Below are 27109 nucleotides of genomic sequence, written 5' to 3' on the forward strand. Positions count from 1 at the left end.
ATGCTGGTACGAGGTTTAAAGAAGCCAGGTTATCAGGACAAGGAAGACCTATGCAGGGATGCTGGGAACATGTGTTGGGAAAGGAGGATGAAATTCAAGAGTTCACATGAACCAGAGGACTGAGCTGGCACACAAAGCACAGATTGTGCAAAGATTTAAAATAAAATCCCCAAGCAGCTTAAATCAGTCTGGTAACATTCACAGGATAACAGACTAAGCAAGCAGAGATCAAGTGTGAGGAATAGGTATGTCAAAAATATACGGCAGAAATATCTAAAATCCAACACAGTAATGAAGGCAGAAAATGGACCATTTTTATGAATCATTCTTATGAGTACAAACCTTACATGACTCTTTGGAAAATGATATGACTCTTACATTTCACCAGTGTCTAGATTTAAGACTCTCATCCACCAAAACTAAAGCAATGTCCAACAACAACTAGAAGCAAAGAAAAGAAAAGGGAAAGAGCTGTGAATAAAAGCTAACATCTGTTAAGTTGTTACTGTATACATACCAGACACTTTTCAAAGGACTTTCAGGTAGAACATTAAACTTTCTAAGTTTTCCTATGTAGGAATCCTGGGCATTGTTTGGCAGGTTCTTTTTTTTTTCCATTAAGTTTATTGGTACATTTAAAGCAAACAATACAGTTACATTTATCATTGGGACCCTATACCTTTACATGATGTAATAACTTAGTTCTTTTTTTCCTCATACCCTGCCCTCGCTTCACCCCCTTCACCCTTCCCTATTTTTTTCAGCTTTAATTGAGTTTATTGGTACATTTTAGGGATACAGTACAGTTACATTCATTGTTGGGATCTTCTACCTCTACATGACAGATCTTGGTTCTCATTTTTTCCCCTTGTCCCTGCCCTCCCTTCACCCACTCCTCCCCTCCCCATCTACAACCACTTTATTTCATCTTTTCATTATCTCACATTTTTTTCTTTTCCCTTTTTACCCTTCCCCTACCCATCCCACCTTCCCTGCACCTTTAGCTCCTTTCTTCCCATTTCTCAATGTCACTAATCTTATTAGGATCTTCTGTATTATTGCAGATTATTCACACCAGAGAAACTATTCGGTATTTACACATGTGTGCCTTATTTATTTCACTTAGGAGTACATCTTCAATATGTATCCATTTTCCTATAAATGAATCTATTTTCTCATTCTTTATGGCTGAGTAATATTCCATTTCATAGAAAAACCACATCTTCTCTCACCCTTCCCTATTTCCAAAGGCTTTTTTCCCATTTCTTCATTTTTCCACATTTTTCTTTCCCTTATTTCCTTTCCCCTCCCCTTCCCCCTTCCCCTTTAGCCATTTTCTTCCTATTTTACACTATCAATCGTACCATCTGAGCCTTATTTACACTTTTAGCTTTTCACACCAGAGAAATTATTTGATATTTACTCAAATGTGTCCTATTTAATTCATTTAAGAGTATAGCCTCAGGCCAGGGATTTAGCTCAGCAGTTCAGTGGCCTGCCTTGCAAGCACAAGGACCCGAGTTCAATCCCCGGTACAAAAAAAAAAAAAAAAAAAAAAAAAAAAAAGTATAGCCTCATTGTGTATCCATTTAGCTATAAATGTTTCTAGTTTCTCATTGGTTATAGCTGAGTAGTACTCCATTTAATAGAAAAACCACATCTTCTTTACCTAGTCTTCATTTGATGGGCATTTGTGTGGTTTAAAGTTTTAGCTATTATGAACTGTGCTGCTATAAACATGGGTGCACATATATCACTACTGTATGATTCTTTTAATTCTTTTGGAAGGATACCCAGCAGAGGAATAGCTGAGTCAAATGGGACTTCCAACCCTACTTGTTTACGATATCTCCATATTGATTTCCACAATGGTTTCACCAATCTGCACTCCCACCAACAAGGGAGAAGGGAATCCTTCTCCCCACAACCCTACCAACATTTCTTATTGGTTGATTTCTTGATAGCAGCCATTCTTTGTGGGGTGAGGTAGAATCTCAGTGTTGTTTTCATCTACATCTCTCAAATGACCAGTGATGTTGAAGACATTTTCATGTATTTATTTGCTGGTTTTACTTCTTTGTATGAGAAATGTCTGTTCATTTCAGATGCCCATTTTTGAATGGGGTCTTTGTATTGGGGGGGGTCTGATTTTTTTTAGTTCTTTATGTATTTCTAGATAGTAGGCTTTTGTCTGAGGAGCAGCTGGTAAAATTTTTTTCCCACATTTTAGGTTGTCTCCTAGTTCTGTTGCTGCTTTCTCTTGCACTGCAAAAACTTTTTAGTACAATGAGATCCCAGTTGTTATTCTTTGTGCAGGTACTCACACTGCTGAGGATTAGATCATAAAGTCTTCTCCTATGCCAACGTCTGAGAGTTCAACCTAATTTACTTTCCAGTAAGTTTACTACAGAAAATTGGAGCAGATTGTCTTTATCTCAACCTGATAAGGCTATCTATGAAAAACCAACAGCCAATATCATTCTAAATGGTCAAAAACTGAAAATCTTCATGATTAAATCAGGAGCAAGACAAGGATGTTCACTATCACTACTCCTGTTCAATATAGTTGTTTGGCAATTTTAACAATGTTCCTCATCACTAATACACGTTATCTGAACCCTACAACTTAAAGGAGAGTTTTATTTTGGTTCACACTTTTGTAAGTCTCAGTCCTTACGTGATTTGGCTGATTCCAGGGCAGGTTTGGGATGGTAGTAGGCCTGGCAGAGGAGAGCCGCTCACATCATGGAGACCAGGAATGAAGAGTGAAAGGAAAAGTTAGGGAGAAAATACACATTTCCTTGTCACATACCCAGTGACCTGCCTCTCCCTACTGTGCCTCACCTCCCAGTAGCATACCAGTAGCTGAACTCACCAGTGGATTAATTCATCAGTGAATACATTGCCCCCATCATATAATCACCTTCCAAAAGGCCAACATCTGAGCCCACAAAGTTTGGGGGAGACATTTTCTATCTAAACCATAACAAGCAGCTTACTCAGATTTAACTCTAAAGTAGATCAAATTGTGCTCCTTAAAATCAATTAATCTTTTGTAAATCAATCCCTAAACTATGGGAAGAATAAGGCATTAGTTCCAACCAGCACAGTCCCAAATATCAGTTGAATAAAATGCTCTACTAAACTTAATCATTATTAAAGAGTTCATCTAAGGAACAAATAATTTCCTCATTCCTACATTTATTTACCAAATAATGTAATGCTGCATCTTAATGATTAATGGTATTTTAAAACCTCTCTGCACTCTTCTTCAATTATCCAAGGTTATTTGTCAGTATCCAATGTGTACAGATTGAGTTTTTTGTTGTTGTTGTTTTTTGTTTTATTTTGTTTGGTACTGGGGATCGAACGTGGGTCCTTGCACTTGCCAAGCATACAGCAGAACCACTGAGCTACACCCCTGGCCCCAGATTGTGTTTGTATTTGCCTCCTATTCATGGTAAATGTAGTATTGTGCCAGTTCTCATACGTATAATTTTCTACTCTCATTTTCTCTCTGCAGTTTTAATAACTAAACATGACAAGTACAAACATTTATTGTGAAACTATTGTCATTGTATATTAGAATATTTAAAAATTCAATTTGAGTCCTTTTCAATGAAGGAAAAAATGCTTAGTTCTCCTGGTCACTTCAAAATACTAGTTTGAAAAATTACTTAAATGAATATTTGTGCTCAAAATCCAAGGAGACTAAAACATGTTATATGATTTAAAACATTATGTGAATGTTCGTTGCTTTTATAAAACAGATTGAAATTAACGTTAATTGCTTCCTCTTTCTCTCATTTAACTAGAAAAGTGTAATGATGCAAAGGACAGCTTTTCAGGAGCAATTTGGTTTATGTTTTTCTACATTACAAAGAAGCTTATTGAACCTGTTGTCTTTTGTTGCAGACTGTAGTCCAAAAGCAGTCATTTCTTTGTTCTCGGTAGTAAATACAGTGCAGTGTTGCTGTGATAATGTAGTTGTTTGACATTTGTAGTGGATGCCTTCATTAATGTCCTTTGGTTAGACTCTGTTAAAGGCTTTAAGCACTAGGTCAGTTTTGCTCTTTTATACAAGGATATTTCTGGAAATAACTGGACATCGTGGAATACACCTGCATAAAATTTCAATAATTGACTCTTCAGATACTGGCTTAAACAGCCTTACCACCTAACCTCATCTGGAGGTTGCACTCTATGATACTGGGAGAAAAGCAGAGAGAGATCATATGATCTAATCTAGTGAGACAATGGGTTGAAAAACTTGGAGTTGGTGTTTGTAGTGTTGGTACTGTAAAATGTCTTCCTATGTGTGCGTTTCAGCATATACATAGCCCAGGGGAAACGACCTGCACAGATAGGCGGTCAGTACATCCAGTAGTTTACTTGTAAGCAATGGAAGAATTATACCTTTATCTTACACACTAAACAAGAAGGAATGTGTAGAAAAGCAGCTATTTATCACTTTCTGCTACTGTTTTTCATGCCTCCATAATTAGAATATATTGTCCTAGTGTATCAAAATCTAGTATTGCTTTTTGTCTTTCTATTTCTATATGTAGCACTTTGGGTGTCCCCAAAATCAGCTAACACATTATCCATGACAATGAAGACACTTCTATATTTCTTGATATATTGTTTAACTCTAAGACAATAAGAATTCCTAATATTAAAATAATGGATGCACTACTTCAAACATTGTGCATATTATAATCTTTTGTCATAATATAAAAAGACATATAAATGTTATGTTGTTAAGTGAAATCATGCTCAACAAGTACCGAGAGCACAAAATCACTAGTTATCTTTCATTTATGAAAATTTATAAATACACATACCACCAATGTTCTTTCTTAACTTCCAGAAAATTAATTTCAACCTAAATGTTTTTGAAATGGTGATCACAGAGTATTATATGGAAAATGTGAATGGCTCAGTCTATACTTTCTTGGGTATTAACAATAACATTTATTATTTAAGGCAGAACTGAACCGTTTCCAGGATACAAAAAGATTCCTTCAAGATTATTATAGAGCAATGGAATGCAAAAGGCCTATAGAGGATAATAAGAAATTTACTCGAGTCACGTTGGTTCAACTGGATGCTAAAGATGTTTCAGAAACTCAGCTTAGGTAAGGCAGGCCATCATGTTACACAGTAATCATTTTGAACATAAAGCTTTGTGGTTTCAAATTATTATCACTAATAAAAATATCAAATTCCTTTTCCTGCAAATTCAGAAATTAAAAAAACCTCTAAAACTTGAACTTTTTGTCTGACTTCAATGTATTATTGACTTAAGACTACTAATACGTATTGTTTATCTGTTAATAGGGAGTATTTACTCCTTTTGCCACAGGAATAGAGTGTGGTTATTATGGAGTGCCTTCAGACTCTGTTGTGGGGATTAGGGAATATATGATATATAAAAAATGTGAAATTCTTAGCCCCAAGAATCTCTGACAAGGAATTATGAACTTGCAGAAATTTTATGAAAAGAGCCAAGTAGTGTGTGTGTGTGTGTGTGTGTGTGTGTGTGTGTGTGTGTGTGTGTGTGTGTGTGTGTGTGTGTGTGTGTGTGTGTGTGTGTGTGTGTGTGTGTGTGTGTGTGTGACATCATGTAAATGAAAATGGAAACGGTTGTTTTTTAGGATATTGAAAAGCAGTATAAAGCTCAATCAAAAGTGACTAAGAATCGGTGAGATTGAAAGGATTATTAATATCCCAATATCATATTCTTAATGATTCCATCATATTCCTAAGAAAATGAACTTGGTGGAATGGAGCAAAAATCATATTTTCAGCTAAACAAATCCTATGCAGCACAAAAGTCTGTAATAATTATTTTGATAGACCTGGTGGGTAGGGGGAAAAGGAAGTGCAAGATTGCATAATTCTGAGAAGCTACAAACACATAAAAAACTGATTTCAAGAAACAGAGGTTAGGAATGGTGGTAATTATTATGATGCGTTTTCAATCATGAAATACTAAAAGAGTATTTAAACTTTTTATTCATTAAGTTTATTGGCATATTTTAGGTATACAATATGATGACATTCATCATAGGGAATTTGAATCTTTTAAATGATATACCTTGGCTTTTATTATTTTCCTCATTCTCTTGCCCTCCTTTCCACCCCTCCACCCTTTCCTAGTCACAAAGACTTTGTTGCTGTTTTTTCCTTTTCTTATATTTATTCCTTTCCCTTCTTTCCTTTCACCCAACCCTCCGACTTCCCTTCCCCTTTGGATCTTTGCTTCCCATTTCACACCATCTATTATACATTTTGATCCTTATTTACACTTCCACTTTCTCACACCAGAGAAACTACTTGGTATTTACACATGTATGTCCTATTTAATACACTTAAGAGTATGGCATCAATGTGCATCCATTTAGCTATAAATGTTGCCAGTTTCTCACTCTTTATGGATGAGTAATACTCCAATTTATAAAAAACAAAAACAAAACACATCTTTTTTATCCAGTCTCCAGTTGATGGGCAGTTGGGCTGTTTCCAAGTTTTAGCTATCACATACTATGCTGCTAAAGACATGGGTGCATATATGTTGCTGTGATATGATTCTGTTAATTATTTTGGAAAGATACCCAGCAGTGGGATGCCTGGGTCAAATGGGATTTCCAATCCTAGTTCTTTGAGTTATCTTCATACTGATTTCCACAGTGGTTGTGATAGTCTACACTACCACCAACAGTGGAGAAGTGTTCCTTCTCCCCACAATTTCACCAGCATTTGTTATTGATTGATTTCAAGATAGCAGCCATTCTTTCTGGAGTGAAGTGGAATCACAGCACTGTTTTCATTTGCATCTCTCCAATAATCACTGACATTGGACATTTTTTCCATATATTTATTTGCTCTTCCTCTTTGTCTAAGAAATATCTGTTTATTTCAGATGCCCTTTTTTGGATCACATCTTTAAATTTGGGAGGCGTGATTTTTACAAATTCTTTATATATTCTTGACAGTAGACCTTTGTCTGAGGAACATCTGGTCAAATTTTTTCCCACATTTTGGATTACCTCTTCACACTGTTGGTTGTTTCTTTCGCTGTGCAAAAGCTTTTTAATAAAATGATATCCCAGTTGTTGATTCTTTGTTCTAGTTCATATGTGACTGAGATTTTGTTCATGAATTCTTTTGCTATGACAATGTCTTCAAGAGGTCTACCTAACCTCTCTTTCAGCCAGTTTAGTGTTTCTGTTTTAATATTTAGATCTTTAATCCATTTCCATTCTAGTTTAGGGCACGGTGAGAGGTATAGGTCTAGTTTTAATCTTTGGCAAGTGGAAACCCAGTTTTTCCAGCACCATTTATTAAAGAGGCAGTCTTCCCTCCAGTGAGGGAATTTGGCTTCTTTGTGGAATATGAGATGGCTGGGTTTGTCTGGAGTTGTTTCTGCATCTTCTAATCTGTTCCACCGGACCTGGGGTCTGTTTCCTGGCCAGTACCACGCTGTTTTTAATCACAGTACCTTTGTAGTATAGTTTCAAGTCAGGGATTTTGATACCCTCCACCTTGTTTTTGCTGCCTAGAATTGCTTTTGCTATTCTAGGTCCCTTCTGGTCCCAAATGAATTTTGGATTGTTTTCTGAAGGCCTGTGGAAGTATGCTGAAGGAATTTAAATTAGGATCGAATTTAATCTATATAGCAGTTTTGGAAGTATGGACATTTTCAATGTATTAGTTCTTCCTAGCCAGGAGTAAGAGATGTCTTTCCATTTTCTGATATCTTCTTCAGTTTCTTCTTTCAGAGTGGCATAGTTTTGAGAATAGAGGGCTTTGATTTCTTTCATCAGATTGATTTCTAGGCATTTCATTTTGGGGGATGCTATTGTAAAAGGAGTTGTTTCTACAGTTACTCTTTCAGTGACTTTGTTGTTCATATACAGGAAGGCTACTGATTTTTGTGTTTTTACCTAGTGTCCAGTTACTCTCCTTAATTTGATTATTAAGTATAGAAGACCTTTGCTGGAGTTCTTGAGGTCTTCTGTATAGAGTGATATGTCATCTGCAAATGACAATTTAACTTCTTAATTTCCAATCTTTATTCCTTTTATTCCTTTCTCTTGTCTAATTGCTGTGGCTAATGTTTCCAGGAGTATATTGAACAGGAGTCATGATAGTGAACATCCTTGTCTTCTTCCTGGATTTAGTGTGAAGGATTTCAGTTTTTGACAATTTAATATGATGATGACTGTTAGTTTTTCATAGATGGCTTTTATCAGGTTGAGATAGAGACCACCTATTCCAATTTTCCATAGGGTTTTTATCATGAGTGGATATTGAATTTTATTGAATGCTCTTTCTGCACTGATTGAGATGATCATATTGTTTTTGTCCTTCATTTTATTAATATAGTGTATTACACTTATTGATTTGAGTATGTTAAACCATCCTGCATCCCTGAGACAAATCCAACTTGGTCAGGATGCATGATCTTCTTGATGATCTTCTGCATTCTGTTTGTCAGTATCTTGTTGAGGATTTTTCCATCTATGTTCACTAGGGAGATTGGCCTATAATTCTCTTTTTGTTTGGGTCTTTCTCTGATTTGGGGAGGGATCAAGGTGATCCTTGCTTCCAGGAATGAATTTGGAGTATTGCTTCCCTTTTAATTTCATTAAAGAGTTTAAACAGTAGTGGCAATAATTCTCTGTATGTCTTATAGAATTCAGCAGTGAAACCATCAGGACCTGAGCTGGTAAGTTTTTAATGATGTTTTTAATTCTGTTGATCAATATTGGGTTTTTCGGTATTTTTATGTCTTCTTCATTCAATTTTGTTAATTCATATGTATCCAGAAATCTGCTCCTTTATTCTATGTTTCCCATATTATTTGTCTAAAGGTTCTCAAGATAGTTATTGATGATCCTTTGGAATTCTATAGGGTCCATTGTAATTTCACCCTTTTCCTTCCTAATTGCATGGATTTGGGCCTTTTCTTTCCTTTTTTGGATTAGGTTGAGTAAGGTTTGTTTATTTTGTTTATTATTTTGAAGAACCAATTCTTTGCTTCATTGATTTTTTGTATCATTCCCTTAGTCTATATGGCATTAATTTCTGCTCTGATCTTTATAATTTCCTTTCTTAAATGAGCTTTGAATTTGTCCTGTGCTTCTTTTTTTTAGAAGCTTGAGATTTAGCATTGGGTTGTTTATTTGAGCTCTTTCTGTTTTCTTAATACGAGTATTCACTGCTATGAATTTCCTTCATAAGACTGCTTTCATTGTATCCCATAAATTCTGATATGTTTTATTGGGATTGTCATTTAATTGTAGAAAGTATCTAATTTCTTTTTTAATTTCCTCTGTGACCCATTGGTTGTTCAGGACTGTGTGGTTCAATTTCAATGAGTTTATGAAATTCTTGTGGTTTCTTTTGCTGTTGATCTCCAATTTGATCTTACTATGATCTGATAATATACAGGGGCAATTTCAATTCCTTTAGAATATATTTACTTAAATATGTTCTATGAGTAAGTATGTGGCCTATTTTGGAGAATGACCCATGTGCAGTTGAAAAGAATGTATATTCTGATTTTGTGTGGTAGAACACTGTGCACATCTGTTAAATACATTTCTTCAAGAGTTTGGTTGAATTCTAGCATTTTAGTGTTTATTTTTTGTCCAGCTGATTTATGCATTTGTGATATTGGGATATGGAGTACCCCCACTACTATTTTATTAGTGCTTATTTGATTTTTTATGTCCATTAATATTTATTTTATATAGTTGGGTACACTAGTATTCGGTGCATATATATTTATGATTGTCATCTCTTCCTCTAGGATTGTTCCCTTTACAAGGATGCAGTGGTGGTCTTCTTTGTCTCTCTTAATTAGTGTTGGTTTCAAATCCATTCTATCTGCAAAGTGGATAGCCACTTCTGCTTTTTTTCAGGTTCCTGTCACATGGAATATTGTTTTCCACCCTTTAACTTTCAGTCTATGAGCTTCTTTTTGAATAAATGTGTCTTGTATGCAGCATATTGTTGGATATTACATCTTAACCTGTTCTACCAGTCTATTTCTTTTGATTGGTGAATTGAGACCATTAATATTGATGGTTATAACTGACATGTATTGACTTCTCCTTGTCATGAAATTTTCTTTTGTTGAATTTTCCCCCTTTGCATTTATTTTTTTATCATGCCTCATGGATTCATTCTGCTGAGCTTCCTGGGTTTGTGATCCTGTCTTTCCCTAGGATATTGTTTAACATTTTTTTGAGTGCTGGTCTGGTATTCATCTGGTTCCTCAGGTGCTCCTTGTGATAAAAGTATCTTATTTCTCATTAACTTTGAAAGATAGTTTTTCAGAGTGTATCAGTCTGGGTTGGAGGTTGTTTTCTTTTAGGGCTCTTCACTCCAGACTCTTCTTGGCTTGAGAGTTTATGTTGAAGAGTCTGCTGTTATTGTTATGGGCTTTCCTTTGTATGTGATTTGTTTCTTTTCTCTAGCTGCTTATAGGATTTTCTTCTTCTGTTATATTTGTAGGCATAGTTTTGTTTTGTTTTGTTTTATCACAGCCAGCTGGGGTCCTATATGTCTCACTTATCTGTTTGTCAAATTCTTTTTCCCTTATTGGGAATTTCTCTGCCATTACTTCTGTGAACAGTTTTTGTATGTAATTTGCACTATCTAATGTTTTTTCATTGACTCTGATCAGTCTTTTTATCATCTAGCAGCTGCTGGATTGATTTCTCATGATCCCTTGCTAATTTTAAGAAATCTTTATTTTCCTGGTTAGAAATCACAACCCTGTCTTCTATATCTGATATTCTGTCTTCACATTGGCCCATTATGCTGCAAAACCTTTTCTGTGGATCTTTCAGTCTCCTAGATATCTGTTTGCATTTGTGTTAATGGATTCTATTTGTTTCCTATGTTGGGATTCCATTGTGTTGCTCAGCTCCTCTTTTTTTATTTTAATCTGAGTCTGCTTTAGAGTCATTAATAATGTCTTTCACTATGGATACAATCTCTGTTGTTATCTTAGAAATTATTTCTGGTTTCATTTTTTTCCAGATCCTCTTTCACTGCCAGTTCAGGAAGTCCAGGTGGTTGAGTATCAGATTGTTCCACCTTGCTGCCCCTTGGAGTTGTCTTTGGTGATCTGGAAGTCTGGTTTTGAGACTTGTTTATGTGTCTTCTCAATTTAACCAGTACAATCTGTTGTGCCTTTATTGAGGTGACTCTTTGCTCTCCCAGTAGGCTTCAATTCTCAACAAGCCTCAGAGAGGTCTTCTCTCAGCTGCCCACCACTGCACCAATACCTGGGTTTAGAATTATGGCCTTCTAGATCCCAGCACTGGGCTGTTGTCTGGGTGGCTTCTGGCTGGTGTCTATGTGAACTTACCTATGATATCTGGGCAGGCCTCTGGCTGGGGCCTGTGCACCCATTCTGCTGCTGTCTGGGTGGGTTTCTAACTGGTGACTGGGCTGCAGAGCTGCTGCTGTCCAGACAGGTTTCTGGCTGGGGACTGTGTGCACTCACTGATGTTCTCTGGGCAAGCTATTTAAACTTATTTTTGCAAGAATTAAAATAAAGCAATTGAAAGGTAGAATTCAAAATTCTTAAGATGTAAATTAAGTAATTTAAAAGAAATTGATAAAATACAAGGAAGATTTTTAAGTCTCATATTTTCCCTTGGTCAATAAGCAGACCATAAAGGAAAAAATGAACTGTAGTTATTAAAAGGGAAATAAGGAAGAAGATTTAAAAAATAATACACAGGCAATAGATGTCAAGTTTAAATCTCAAAGGAGATAAGCTATACAAGTTATAATGAAAGTAGTATGCTTTTTTTTTACAAGCTTGCTTAATCAATGCAAATGATTGGGATGTATAAAAAACATAGGGCATTGAATATAATTTGAACTTAGACAGCTCTGGTTTGAATCTTGTATCTGTCACTTACTAACCATATATAAATACATTAAGGCAGTTTACTTGTCTGGTTGTCACTCCAATTCTAAGCCTTAGTTTTCATATCTGTAAAGTAGGGCTGTTGTTAAAATTACAGAAATAAAATCTACAAAGAATTTGGAAACGTGTGTGAATCAGAAGACTTGAGATCTAGTAAAAATAACTATTAAATGATCACTATTATTTTTATTGCATAATATGCAATAAACTATTTTGTGTATGCGTGATATTTTAATTGTGAGTATTGCTTATATTGGCTTTGTTTCTTTTACCCTACTTTTTCCAAAATATGATTTGCAATTGTCTGAACACAATAATGCTATGCAATGATCCAAGGTCCATTTATTCTCTCTCTAGGCTTTTTCTACCTAGGGCCATCTTACACCTGCCAGACCCCTATGTATGTAAGAATACATGAGAAAACATGTGTTTCTCTTCTTAATAAAAATGCAAGAGAAATGTTTGCCAAGCTGCTGAATGAGAACTTTGAAATTAAAAACAATAAAAAGTTTCAAAGGCAATATGAACCATCAGCAGCATCAAAAGAGGCTAAGTTTCAGTGTCTAGCGTGGCAGTGCATTCTGTTCTTAGCACAAAATAGCAGGTCATGGAGAACTTATTAATGTTGGCTGGTAGAACAAAACTGCAAAGAACAGTTAGTTCTTATTTTCTGCAGAACAATTCTGTACCAATCTCAACCTCAAATCACTGCTGTGACTATCTGCTGGAACTATCAGTCAGTCCCTATATCAACCAATCAACCAACCAACCAATTAACCACAGTGTCAGTAACATATATAGAGAAACAAGCATAGTGCTGAAGAGTTTTACATAGCATTTCTACTTTACTCCTTCCAACAATCCTATTATAATGATAGTACTATGTTAACATTATAACTGTGATAACCATTAAATGATAATGAATAATAGTAGTAACATTATATTTGTATTAGCCAGGAAGAACCGAACATCACTAAGTCAAGTGCTGTGTCCAAGTTTACATCTACTGACAATGAAAGAGATATCAAACCAGTTTTATTTTTCTAGTAAAGGAATCATAAACCCAAATTCTTTTTCTAAACAATATGCCAGTACTGTTGTCCTGCAAACCAAGGTGTTGGGAAATATATGTTTTAGTGTATTAAATATATAGAGATGGTCATAAGGCTACCCTTAATTTATTGGACACATGAATCACATTTGAACTAATTTAGCATTATTAGATTTAGCATTATTTGATTATTGAAGTGTAATTAAATATGTGAGTAGATAAACCGTGAAACGTCAATACACTGACTTTATAGACATGATAGAGTGTCAGAATTTCAAGCACTATAAGAACCAGAATGATAAATTCAAGAAACATGCCTGATACTTCAAAATAAAACCAAGTTAATTGTTTGCTGGAGTATACATCTATATCTTTCTAAATCACTGCTCTCTGATCCAGCAACTTGAGTCTGCAAAACCAAATACTGTTCCTATTATTGACACTGACTCTTCTTTCAAAAAAGGCATCCTTGGAAGTATTCTTTCCTTATTCCTTCTCTCAGCTCAGAGTGTTTTATACTTTCTGCCACCAATGGACAATCCCAATCACAATATACATTCTACCTTGTAGACCTTTCTGCATATCAGTTAACCTTTGACATTCTAGGATCTTTCAATGGTGGGATATTCTCAGGGATCGCTCTAAAATTTCCTCATAAGAGTAGTAATATGGCTAACTAAGGAAGAGGGAGGGATTGATTAACTCTGTGTCGCTATAGCACTTGACAAAACAAAGAGAAAATCTTCACCATCCATATTGCAGAGAAAAGAGAGCTGCTAGGACTCCGCCTCACTCACCACCAAAACCTGGCTGTCTTTTTAATATAGCCCCATTCAGTCCCCACCTAGGTCACATTCCTCTATTCAATGTCTGCTTTGGTATATCATGATGCACAATTCCATGTGCTTATTCCACATCAAAAGAATATGGCCTGGAAATTTTTCAACATTGCATTTCTTCGTAACCACTGTTGTTACATCTTCCTCTTATAATTACTAAGAATTAAATCTAAAAATGCTGTATTATTGTTTGTTTTGAGTTTCCTCTTATCATTGAGATTCTAGGTCACAGAAATTTGAATAAAGTGTTTTGTAATCTTTTCTCCTATAAAAGAATTCTTCCAGGAAAACTTTCAAATCGAATATTAGAATAAGACAACAAGATTCACACACTAACATGATCGCAGAAATAGAATTCTTTTAAATAAATATTGATTTTTTGGTTTTGCTTTTCAAAGATTTCCTCCAGTTCCTCAAATATCCATTTCTCCAGAAACAACTATGCCCAAACCAAAGGTAAAAGCGATAATGAAAAACAAGATGGATTCCTCACTAGAAAACATAGTGTTAAACTTTGAGGCAAATGAGAAGTTGGTCATGGACACCTGGCAGCAGGCTTCTTCAGCAATATCTCACATGGTAAGCAGTGCTTATTCTTACGTTTCCCTTCAGCAATACCAATTTATTAAGTGCCAAGATTTAAAATGTTCTGTAAGTAAAAACTTATATGACACTCTCAAGGATTCTATAAAAGTATGCCTTCAAGAAGTATCTTCCCACACCACCCCCCATAAAAGAGGAAGTGAAACAATTCAGCTAACTAATACTTGAGAGTTCCGAGTACTGAGGCCTAGAGGGCCAGCCAGAAAATATTAATGAGGCATAGCTAATATGAGACAATAGGGAGGGGAGGTTCTGTGGCCAGGTAGAAGTCATACCATTGTCACATCTCATAGCATAAAATGACAATGTCTAACTGGGTGTGTCCCAAGATCCTCCTTGGCTTCTCTGCCTCAGGGCTCTCTTTATATGAACACCTCGCTCATCATCCTGGGTTCTCTCTTGCTCTCTCTGTCTTTCCCTCTTTTCTCTAAGAAGTACTGTAATCCCAAACTCCTCTCATTCTCTTGTGTCTGTCTCAAAAATATTTTAGTGTAGATTTTGACACAATAAGGAAAATATATGAAATATAATTGCCTGGCTCCACAAACCCAACTAAAGACTCTCAGCCCCATTGAATGGAAGGAGTAGAACAGGTGTGAACCTTCTTATTCCTTTCCTGCGTCTTGTCTCAACCTTTACCCTGCTTGTCCCCAGCAAAGAGACCACCATCTGTCTTTTTAGAAATAATTTCCTTGATTTTTAAAAGAGTTTTATTACCCAATTCTGTGTCTCTAAAAACTGCAAGGTATCTTTGCCTGCTTTTGAGCTTTAAATAAATGTAATTATGCCTTTTGTCTTCTTTGAGTCTTCTTTTGTGGCACATTATTAATGGAATTAATTTTATGTTGTTGAGTGTGGAAGTACCTGTTTTGTGTAGTGTTCCATTACATAAATACACCACAGTTTATTGAACCAGGATGCTGCTGATACACTTCTGGGCTTCTAGTTTGATGCCATTATGATATTGCTACTCTGATTATCCTTATATGTGTCCACTGGCAGTTTTTCATGTATGCATAAAAAAACTGCTGGGTATGCATTTAAGGGTATGTGTTGTATTCTATATCAACAGAGGACTGCACAGCGAACTTCATTTTCACAGGAATATACATGTAGATTTATAGATATACCCCATACATTATTTTTAATAAATATATATTGCACTGTTTATAGATTCACTATTTATATGTTTATTTCACTGTTTATAGTTCAAATGTATTTAGGTGAATAGTTATATATACATACATATTACTTAAAGCTTCATCCTCTAACTCATTTTCTCCTTTTTTGAGTTACCAAGTTGTGATAAAATCATTTATTATTGAGAGTGAATAAATTTCTTTCTGTAGTTTTATTTTTTTGAATTACATATATTTGAGACAGTGATAATAAGTATATACAAATATAAAATTGCTAAATTTCTTTCTGGTGAATTGAATAACTTCTTGTTGGTAATCTTTGCCTGTAATACATCTTTTGTAAATTATACCTTGAAATATTTATAGGTCTTAGCTTTTTATATCCTTTTACTTTCAACCTTTCTATACCTTCTATTTTTTGTTTTTTTCACCTTTTTAAATTTTATTCTCTTATAAATTTATTTTCTTATTCTCTTAGTGGTCACACTAGGTATTACACCATGAATTACTCATCAAAACCTGTTTAGTCAGTAATTTATAGTGTTATTCCTAGGGCACCCACTAAATAAATTACTTGACGTTATTTCCAATTCAACAGGGGGAAGGGGAATTATATATAATTTAAATATTAGATAGAAAAGAAGACAGGAAAAGAGGTCAGTAAAGAATGAGGGACAAACAACATAGGTGGAAGGCACATAGCAATGTAATAGAATTGCAACCCAAATATATCTGCAATTACATTGAACTGAAAAGAACAAAATGATCCAGATATAAAAATCATTATTATATTTAAAAAGAAAGGGCTCATATGATGCCTGTAAGGATACAGAAATGTGTCATTATTGACGCCCAAAGAGAATGGCATAGTGTGATCATTTCCCATAAACATGGTAGAATCCCCCACCCTTCACCTAGCAGCCTAAATGTTCAGTCCTCTATATCCTGGCCAGTACCAGCTCATCAAAAGCTTTCTTTAAGTGACTGGTTAGTGCTTTCTCTATTTTCCAGGGGTTACCAATTTCAATGCCATGGCTCCTCTTGAAGTCATCAGAACTAGTTCTTCCCCAGATTCTTGACCAGTTATTTTCCTGTTTCCTGAAACTCCAGCCTTCTATGACCAAAAGCATTTCCTATCCATGTATACTTATTATCTATTTAACTAATTTAACTCTTAGTATCAAGGCTATTTTTGTAATTTTAATCTTGGTACTTGTTTTCCCAAATACTTAATAGATTCTTAAATATTCATGCACCCTAGCTTAGCACAATGCCCATGTACAATATGACACTAGTCTTGAGGTATTGCTACTTCTGAATTCATGATGCTAACATCAATATCGATGATGATGGCCATGACAATAATGATCACCACAGAGACTACAAATACCAGGCACCAGAGAGTGGTAAGCCAGATTTAGGAGCTGTAGGGAAGAAGTGACTTATTCATATTGTGATTGAGCTACATAAATATAACTTACAAGTCTTATGTTTTACATGAAAATTACCTGGAGAAATGACATTTTAAAATATACACTTTTAGAAAGACAAGCTCAACAGCACAAAGCATTAGATATATCTCTTGATTAAGCTACATAATTTTAGGAGAACCCTTAACCTCTCTAGATCTTCAATCCCTTCTCTGTAGCATGGTAAATACTGTTGAACTATTGAAAAGACCCAATGAAATGTAGAGGAAAAAATTTGGAACCTATAAACAATGTATATTGTCAGAAATTTACTTAAAAATGTACCATTTTCCTTTGAGGCATCAATGAATCCTCATAAAAAGAAAAAAGACTAGTAGTTAATATTACTAACAATTATATATGTATCCTGCTTTTATAAGGTTTTGAATAGACTTTTATGATTTTTGATGTCACATAATCAAAGGCAGACAAAAAAAGGGATTCATGGTTTTTGCACCCAGAACCCTAAATGCTTAAATCTCTCTTACGTAAGAAACAAACATTTAAGGGAACTTTGGGTTCCAAATGAGACAGATGTGATTCAGTAAATAGATGAGGAGTAAACAGTACCAGCTGAGATTACTGCAATTGAAATGAAAGCACATCCAAGTAGGCTTGTCTACATAACAGTGGTACCAAGAGCTATTCATTTAGTATGTTGTGTTAATTTTTAGCAAAACTTTCTTGTAATTAGTAGGTAAGCCTTGAGTTCTAAGGAGTCATATTTAACACCCACAATGTGGAAGTGTTATGTTTAAAGTTCTCTCCAGCCTTACAAGCTAGATTGCTGAATATATTGCAAATTATGTTAATTTTTGAAAGACACTCTGAGTTCTTAAAGGAAAGTGGACCATAAAAAGCAGGTTGTCATCATCATCATCATCATCATCATCATCATCACAAGGTTGTTTACCAAGGAGAAAAGCAATTTTAAAGAAAATTGTTAGCTTACAATGCTTTGCAACAGCAAAGTCAAACATGAATTACTTGTAATTTAAGGGGGAATGTTAACAAGCCTGTTTTCAGCTTTATGAAGAACTTGAAAGCACAGTAGGGTATATAGCATCAAATCCATTTTTTATCCAAAAGGCATCTGTGAAAATAAAACAAAGTACCTGGAGAAAAAAAAACCTGGCTTGCTCTCTAAAACCTTAGTGGATCTCTCCAAGGAGCTTCTGTTTTGAAGAAACAATAGGCTTATCTGTGCAGTAAGATTATTTTAAAATAAATGTTATCAATTAGTAAATATTGTCTGTGAACATAGCATACCTGTCCCAAGATACTGAAAACTAAAATGTAGGAACATGCATAGCCCTGGGCAGCATGAAGACTATTTGAAGGTTAGGATAAGACTTTCTCATGGGACAGTAGGGGACAGTTATGTGCCAAGCCGTTGAGTCTCAAGAATGTCAGGAATTTGGAGTGGGTAAGACCCAACTGGTCTAACTCACTCACGAGACTGTATGGGTCAATGAGCATAAAGTTGCTGTTCATCTTTCTATTTACCTTGATAAATCTTCTTGTTTGTCCTTCCTTTCCTTCATCCTATTTTCCCCACAAATAAGATCAGGCTTGGACCTAGGACTCATGTAAATAAGCCACCGTTGCCCCTCATTTCCTTACCAGTTAGTTTATTGAAATTTTAAAGTTCATGAACTTCAATTTATGGTATTATTTCCTTCATAACACATATATGTTTTGTTTCTTCCCTTGAGACCTTTTTCTCAGTCCTCATAAAGAGCCTTCACTTCCCCAGAGGCTATTGGACTTAATTCAAAAGGTCCAGTATTTCTAACTGCAGGAATGACTCCAGTGGGTTGTATATGTATGTGTATATGCATGCATATATATATGCATATATGCATATATATATATATACATTTAAGTTTAATTTACAATAGTAATTGTATATATTCATGGCATACAATGAGGTTTTTTTCATGTTTGCATGCATTGTGAAATGATTAGATCAAGCTAATAACATATCTATTACCTCAATTTTTTTGCAGTGAAAACATTTAAAATCGATTCTTCTAGTAATTTCTGAAGTATAACAATATGACATAGTCACTATGCTATACAACAGATCACCAGAAATTATGGCTCCCATCTAACTAAAACTCTGACCAACATCTCTCTGACCAACATCTTTATTCTCTCCATCTCACCCATCCTCCCTCACCCGACTTCAGCCCCTGGTAAAATTACCCCTCTACTTCCAAAATTTTACTCTGTAGTGCTAAGGGTACAAATATTTTAGGCAACAGTAAGTTAGAACATCAAGGATTTGTCATTCTGTTTGTGGCTACAAGACAAATTCGACCATACAGTCCTGAGTGAAGTTTTCTGGGGCCTGATATGAAGAGTCAGCCTCAGAGAAGGGGTGAAGGGCCACTCCTGGGTGGGTGACTAACATTCCCTTCAGTCAGGACACTTGTGAGAGTGAAAGGAGGAGTTTGCTGGACTGGAGAGAAGCTGAAAGTCAGCTGAGTACCGAAATCCATGAACTAGGAGATTAGCTGCAGGACAGGTGGCCTTCATAAACTGAGTCTTCTAGGATGATACCTCGTGTTATACTAGAAAGAAGCCCAGGGTTCAAGTATCCATGTTCTAATTAACATGGAGCATGTGTTCCTCAAAATTAATTAGAGGGGCATGAAAAGTATAATTTTATATATAAAACAGTACTTAAACGTATGTACTTTTACAATATTACAATTTCACTAAAGAAAATTCAATTAGAAAAAAACACAAAAAACCCTCCATTGGGTTTATGGAAAAAAAGTTTAAAAAACACAGATATGGGAAATGTCTCCACAATACCAAGATATAAGAGGAACAGGAAAAAGAGCAGGGATTCAATTCAGAGTCTTACAGTTAAAACGGAATTTTGACGTAATCATGGAATTGTCATTGTCTGGAGGTGGCAATGGGAACACATAAGAATCATATGCAGGCTGGACTTAAGAAAGTGCAAAGCTTCTTTTCAAATGGCTGTAGGGGAGCAGCATTCGGGGCAGGCCCAGTCCTATAGAAGTGTGTGTCCCGCCAAGATTGAGTACAAGGGCAGCATTGTTTATAGCAGAATGGGGATTCAGTGGAGTCTGGTGATGATCAAATCCAACGGTTTTCAGATTTCATGAATGTAGAGTGATCAAGGTATTGTCATTATACAATAACTAGGTGGCTGCTGAAATTCATCAGAGGCTCACAGAAGAAGAAAAAGAAAACCAGCAAGCAGACTCCAAAGAAAAATCTCCTCAGATGGGTGCAAATAAAAAATTCAAGAAGGAAAAGGAGTCAACTAAGAAAAAAAAGGCAGACAAGAAAGCAAAAGGTAATTGTGATTGTATCTCCAGAGCCCTGGATGGTTCAACCTCTTTTTCATGGAAAACAAGCATTTATCCAGGTGCATTAGCCTCTAATACTGGCCATTTTGTTTAAACTAGAGATCTGGCCTCTGTGAGCTGTATGATGAGTTAGCAAGTCACATAATATACCAGGCTGCCAAGATTACACCGTGCAATCTGAGGAGTCCATATAAAGGGGTGGACATTTGCTTCAGCAAGGAACAGTTCAAAAGCTCAGTGTACATCCATTGTAGGAGCCCTTGAATTGAAGCAAGTCCCCCCACCTCCTGGAACCCTCCTACCTAAATCTTTGCCTCAGAGACATGAAGGGAAAATAAAGAGGAAATAAAAATCAGGCTGGGAGAAATATCCAGTTAATCTTAGGAATAGCACAAATGTTAGCCACCCCTCTGAATACTTCCATGTGTAAATTTTTGAGGCACCTGAGAAAAGAAAGGTAAAGTGGGAAGCACCTGAAGAAAGTCACTCTACCTATTGATCGCCATCATATATTTATTGGGAATCTACTTTGCAAAGTAAAATCACCTTTATGAAGGTGTCAGGGGCACAACAGTGAATTAAAACCAAAGCCAAAAATAAAAAATGTGGTCTCTACACTTACACAACTGTACTCTAACAGCAGAGACAGATATTTGAAAATAATTTTTTTCCTTAAATTATTTTATTGGTACATTTTAGATATACCATACATTTACAGTTATCATTGGGAACTTGTACCTTTACATGATGTATCTTGGTTCTTACTTTTTCCCCATTCCCCTGCCCTACCTTCAACTCCTCCACCCCTCCATATTTACGAAGACTTTTTTTCTATTTATTCCTTCTTCATATTTTTTCCTTTCCCTTCTTTTTCTTCCCCCTCATTGAGTTTTTTGGTACATTTTAAGTATACAGTACAGTTACATTCATCATTGGGATCTTGTACCTTTTCATGACAGGTCTTGGTTCTCATTTTTTCCCCTTACCCCTGCCCTCCCATCACTCCCTCCTCCCTTCCCTGTTTACAAATACTTTATTTCCATTTTTTCATATTTTTTCCCTTATTTCCTTTCCTCTAACCCTCCCATTTCCCCTACACATTTAGCCCTTTTCTCCCTATTTCACATTATCAATTATACCATTAGGATCTTATGTACATTTATAGTTTTTCACACCAGAGAAACTATTTGGTATTTACACATGTGTGATTTATTTATTTCATTTAAGAGTATAACCTCAAAATATATTCATTTTCCTATGAATGACTCTAATTTCTCATTCTTTATGGCTGAGTAGTATTCCATTTTATAGAAAAACCACATCTTCTTTATCCCATCTCCAACTGATGGGCAAATGGGCTGTTTCCAAGTTTTAGCTATTACAGACTGTGCCACTATAAACATGGGTGTGCATATATCACTGTGATAAGATTCTTTTAATTCTCTTGGAAAGATACCCAGCAGAGGGATGGCTGGGTCAAATGGAACCTCCAATCTCAGCTCTTTCAGGTATCTCCATATTGATTTCCATAGTGGTAGGGCCAGGGATTTAGCTCAGTGGTTCCGATGCCTGCTTTGATTTCCATAGTGGTTGCACCAATCTGCACTCCCACCAACAATGGAAAGGGTTCCTTTCTCCCCACAACCCCGCCAAAATTTGTTATTGGTTGATTTCCTGACAGTAGCCATTCTTTGTGGGGTAAGGTGGAATCTCAGTGTTGTTTTCATCTGCGTCTCTCAAGTGACCAGTGATGTGGAACATTTTTTCATATATTTGCTTGATGCTTTTACTTCTTTGTATAAGAAATGTCTGTTCATTTCAGATGCCCATATTTGGAATCGGGTCTTTATATTTGGGGAGTCTGACTGTTTTGAGTTCTTTATATATTCTAGATAATACTCCTTTGTCTAAGGAGCAGCTGGTAAAATTTTTTTCCCACATTGTAGGTTGTCTTTTAGTTCCATTGATGGTTTCTTTTGAAGTGCAAAAGCTTTTTAATAAGATGAGATACCAGTTGTTGATTCTTTGTGCTAGTTCCCATGCTACTGAGTTTTATCCCATTTTATTCATAAAGTCTTTTCCTATGCCAGTGTCTTTGACAGTTCTAACTAACTCTTCTTCCAGCAAGTTTTGTTTCTGTTTTAATATTTAGATCTTTAATCCACTTCAATTTTAGCTTAGTTCATGGTAATAGATATGGGTCTAGCTTCAATGTTTGGTAGGTTGAAATCTAGTTTTTCCAACACCATTTATTAAATGATTTCTTTTCTCCACTGAGGATGGTTGGCTCCTTTGTCAAAGATGAGGTGGCTGAATACATCTGGAGTTGTTTCTGCATCTTCTAGTCTAATCCACTGATCTTCAGTCTGTTTCTTTGCCAATACCATGCTTTTTTTTTTTTTTATCACAGAGGCATCGTAGTATAGTTTCAAGTCGGGGATTGTAATACCACCTGTCATGTCTCTGTTGCCTAGAATTGCTTTTGCTATTCTACATCTCTTCTGGTTCCAAATGGACTTTTGGATTGTATACTCTAGTTCTGTGAAATATACTGTTGGGGTTTCAGTCAGGATTGCATTAAATCTATATAGCACTTTTGGAAGTATGGCCATTTTCACTATATTGGTTCTTCCTACCCAGGAACAAGGAATGGCTTTCCTTTTTCTTATGACTTCTTCAACTTCTTTTTCCAGAGTGCTGTAGTTTTCAATGTAGAAGTCTCTCTTTTGCTTCCTTCATTAGATTCATTCCTACATATTTCATTTTTTATTGCTATTGTAAAAGGAATTATTTCCCTAATTTCTCTCTCAGTGAATCTGTTATTTGCGCACAAGAAGGCCATTGATTTTTGAGTGTCAGCCTTGTATATAGCTACTCTGCTGAAAGTGTCAATTGAGTCTAGAAGTCTTTTGGTGGAGTTTTTTGAGTCTTGTATATAGAGTATCACATCATGAGCAAATAATGACAGTTTAACATCTTCATTTCCTATCTTTATCCATTTTATTTCTTTCTCTCATCTAGTTGCTGTGGTTAATGTTTCCATAACTATATTGAACAGGAGTGGTGATAGTGGGCATCCTTGTCTTGTTCCTGATTTTAAGACCAAAGTTTTCAGTTTTTGACGATTTAGTATGATGTTGGCTGTTGGTTTTTCATAGATAGCTTTGATCAGGTTGAGATAAAGACCATCTATTCCAATTTTATGTAGGTTGTTTATCATGAATAGGTGTTGGATTTTGTTGAGTGCTTTTTCTGCATCTATTGAGATTATCATATTGTTTTTGTCCTTGGCTCTGTTGATTTAGTGTATTACATTAAATGATTTACATATGTTAAACTATCCCTGCATCCATAGGATAAATCCAACTTGGTCAGGGTATATGATCTTTTTGATGACCCTCTGTATTCCATTTGTCAGTATCTTGATCTATAGCCAGCTTACTTAACTTTTAATTAGTAGGTAACTATGTGCACTTCAATAATTGTGTAAGAGAATTGGAAAATGAAAATTTCTTAGTATTTGTCTGAGGATTTACCTACAGGAAGTGGTAGTGTGATTCTAACTACAGGCTTACTTATCAAAATCTTAACAAATCCTTCTTCAGGTTCTGACCCCTAGGCATTCAAGTCTTGTGAAGAAGCCTTAAATGTGACACTAAAAATTGTAGTAGAATATATTTGTTGTAATAATAGATGAATTTATGGATTACAAATGAAAGAGAGATTAATCACTCTGAATTTCTTTTCTATCATGTTTAATTATGGAATTGGACACAACTGATTATTTCTCTAAAAAAAAGAAATTCCTTCAGATGCTGCATATATCTCTTATTTGTTGATCATTTGAGATGGAGTAAGTGATGTATTGTACATTGAGTTTCACCCTTCCCTTTCTCCAAGTGACTCACCACCTCCCCCCATCCTTGGGATGTGCTTCCCTTGGCTCCTATCATGGTTGCTGTCACGCTAAGGAGATCAAGGTCCTTTGTTTGTAAACCACTGGATCCTTACAGACTTTTCTTTGTGCTCATTTTGTTGAGGCACCATATGCATACACACCTATGCTGATCCTTCACTTAGCATGTTCCTTTGTTTTTCAGATAAATCACCACCTGTAGCAGAAGCCACTTATGTGACAGTAACAGCGGAGGAGATGGCCGAAATAGAAAGAAAAAATGAATTGAGGCTCAAAATAAAGGAAGAACATATTGCTGCCTTGCAATTTGAAGGTATCATTGAAACACAACTGAGATGATGCTTTCCAGTAGGAAGACAGCAGTGCCAAATAGCTCACAGCAGCCTCATAAATTGTATTACTCCGTACTTAGGAGAACACAAAACAAAGAGACTGAAAAGACAACATTCAGTTGGTTGTTTTCATTTGATTTTAGGAGGAATAGATTTCACTGCTTGAAAGAGACAAAAGGAATTTCATAAGGGGTTAGAAGAGCAAGGACAGTAATTAAAATCTGAAAGAATAGAAACAAAGTACAATATTTGAAAACTGGTGTGATTTTACAGGATTAGGTGATAGCTAGGCAAAGTAAGTGGTTTTATGTTACATTAATAATAATTTTGTCCTTTCATTAGGAAAATAAGCCCTGAAAATAAATTACTAGGAACAAAGAACATAGAAGAGCCTACCAGGTATCTTTTCTGCTCTGTAGATAGCAAGAACTCTCTAAGACATACTGTTCTATGGCTCCTATAAATGTCTTACAATGCAGTTCAAAGTGGAATTTGAAATATTAGGCAGCTGAGCAGAAAATAACCTCTGGAAAGGAATCACCATCAATACTGTAGGTAACAAAATCCTGAAAGTGCAGCATTGCATGAGCTGATACACCTTTAGCTACTCAGGGACCACTACCTCTTTAGGATGCTTTCCAGCTCTGGCTTCTCTCCTTTTCTCTCTCCTCTTTCTCCATCCCCATCCTACTACCACTGCTTCCCTAGCCAACAGTAAAACTACTACACTGAACGAAGGGAGACCCAAGGTATGAAGAGAGTCAGGACATATGCTTCTCTCCCACGTCTGTAATCACATCTGATTCCAGTGGTACCCAGTAGGTTTCATCTTTCAGTTTGTTCAACATGTGATCCTTAGTGTGGCAAAAGTCATTCATTCATATAATTAAAATCTACTGTTGCACCCTGCCAAGTTGTGTGATAGTTGCTGAGGGCATACATATGTGCACAACAATAAAACAAGCCAAAAATGAAGTCCAGAGAAAGAGAGATGCAAGTGCTATAATCATTTACAATGAGCTGTGATATTGTAGATAGGCATACAGAACGAGGTGGGGGTCAGGAAGATATCAAGAAAGGCTTTCCAGAGGAACTAAGAATGTGGATACATTTGGCCAGAGGAAAACTAGAGTGGGAATGAGAGAGAAGAATCTTGTGCTAAGGCAGAGAGGTGTTAAGGAGCATGATGGTGACCTCTGGTGAATAGACAAAGGAGTATGAGCTACTCAGATTGCAGGAAGGGGTGACTTGGGAGGTGGGAATCCAAACTCTCTAAGTCAAATATGTTCGGCCAACAAAATTAAATTTTCCCTATTGCAACTGAGAGCTAATGAAAAACTCTGGGCAGTAAAAAAAGTGATTATGACCACATCAGCAGGCAAGACAAAATATTCAAGTACCTCAGATAGTTTGAGGTGGAATGGAATTGTGAGAAAATGATATCAGAAAACAGAAGGGTTGAAATTATTGCAAGTGAGAGATAATCAGTACCCAAACTAGGTTGGTGAATGGAAAAATCCAAGAAAAGAGATTGGAAAGATATTTTGGAAGTAAAATCCCGACTTTGCAATGTGCCAGCAACAGCAATAGGCCCAGAGAAATGTACATTTTGCCTTACTTTTAGCATTGCTGAAAAATGTAATGGTACGGCCACCCCAAGGTTCAACAGTAGGGAGAGCATAAGCAAGAAACTTTGTCCACCCCTTTTTAAAGTTAATAAATCATATGTGTGTTTCCCATTCCATTTATAGAAGAGTATATTGCTGGAAAGTACAATAAACGTGAAATTCAAGTGTAGTTTTGGTTTCAGTGACTTCTCAAATGATTCTAATGTACATCACATTTTGCTTAGTGAAGATGTATATTATCTGCATTGCTATATTTAATGTGCTCCTGTAGCTTCATAAACCAAAGCATGGTTGGCTTGAGAGTGAATTCAGTTTATTAGAAAATGCCTGAAAAATACTTATTTTTCTTTTTAAATAGAAAAAGCTACACAGTTTCGACTTGAATTGATAAAGTCAAAAGCATTGACTGCCCTTGAAGATGCAGTAATACAAGTGATAGATGTCTACAAAATCATGGAAAAATGGCTTGGTGAGAGGTATTTGAATGAAATGGCCAGGTAAAGTACTACATCTCTTTTTTTTTTTATTGAGTTTATTGGTACATTTTAGGTATACAGTACAATTACATTAATTATTGGGATCTTGTATCTTTACATGACAGGTCTTGGTTCTCATTTTTTCCCCTTGTCCCTGTCCTCCCTTCACCCCCTCCTCCCCTCCTCATTTACAAACACTTTATTTCCATTTTTTCATTTTCTCATATATTTTTTTCTTTTCTACATTTCTTTTTAATAATATGTTTTGTAGGGCCCAGGATTTAGTTCAGTGGTGCCACCACCTGCCTCCCAAGCATAAGGTCCCGAGTTCAATCCCTGGTACTAAA

General features: G+C 35.8%; 1 protein-coding gene across 7 annotated transcripts in view; it reads left to right on the top strand.

Annotated features, from left to right (window-relative positions):
* Spef2 (sperm flagellar 2) overlaps positions 1–27109 on the top strand; it is a 172462-nt gene that overhangs the window by 100648 nt on the left and 44705 nt on the right. For all 7 annotated transcript variants that reach the window (XM_033759234.1, XM_033759304.1, XM_033759177.1 and 4 more), the window contains 5 exons: positions 4987–5138; positions 14248–14428; positions 20244–20397; positions 24511–24639; positions 26645–26783. In XM_033759234.1, the coding sequence (XP_033615125.1) occupies positions 4987–5138; positions 14248–14428; positions 20244–20397; positions 24511–24639; positions 26645–26783 (755 nt within the window). The remainder of the gene's footprint in view (positions 1–4986; positions 5139–14247; positions 14429–20243; positions 20398–24510; positions 24640–26644; positions 26784–27109) is intronic.

The sequence above is a fragment of the Fukomys damarensis genome, unplaced genomic scaffold (assembly GCF_012274545.1).
Source record: "Fukomys damarensis isolate Sample0158 unplaced genomic scaffold, DMR_v1.0_HiC HiC_scaffold_1, whole genome shotgun sequence".
In the NCBI taxonomy this organism is placed as follows: Eukaryota; Metazoa; Chordata; class Mammalia; order Rodentia; family Bathyergidae; genus Fukomys; species Fukomys damarensis.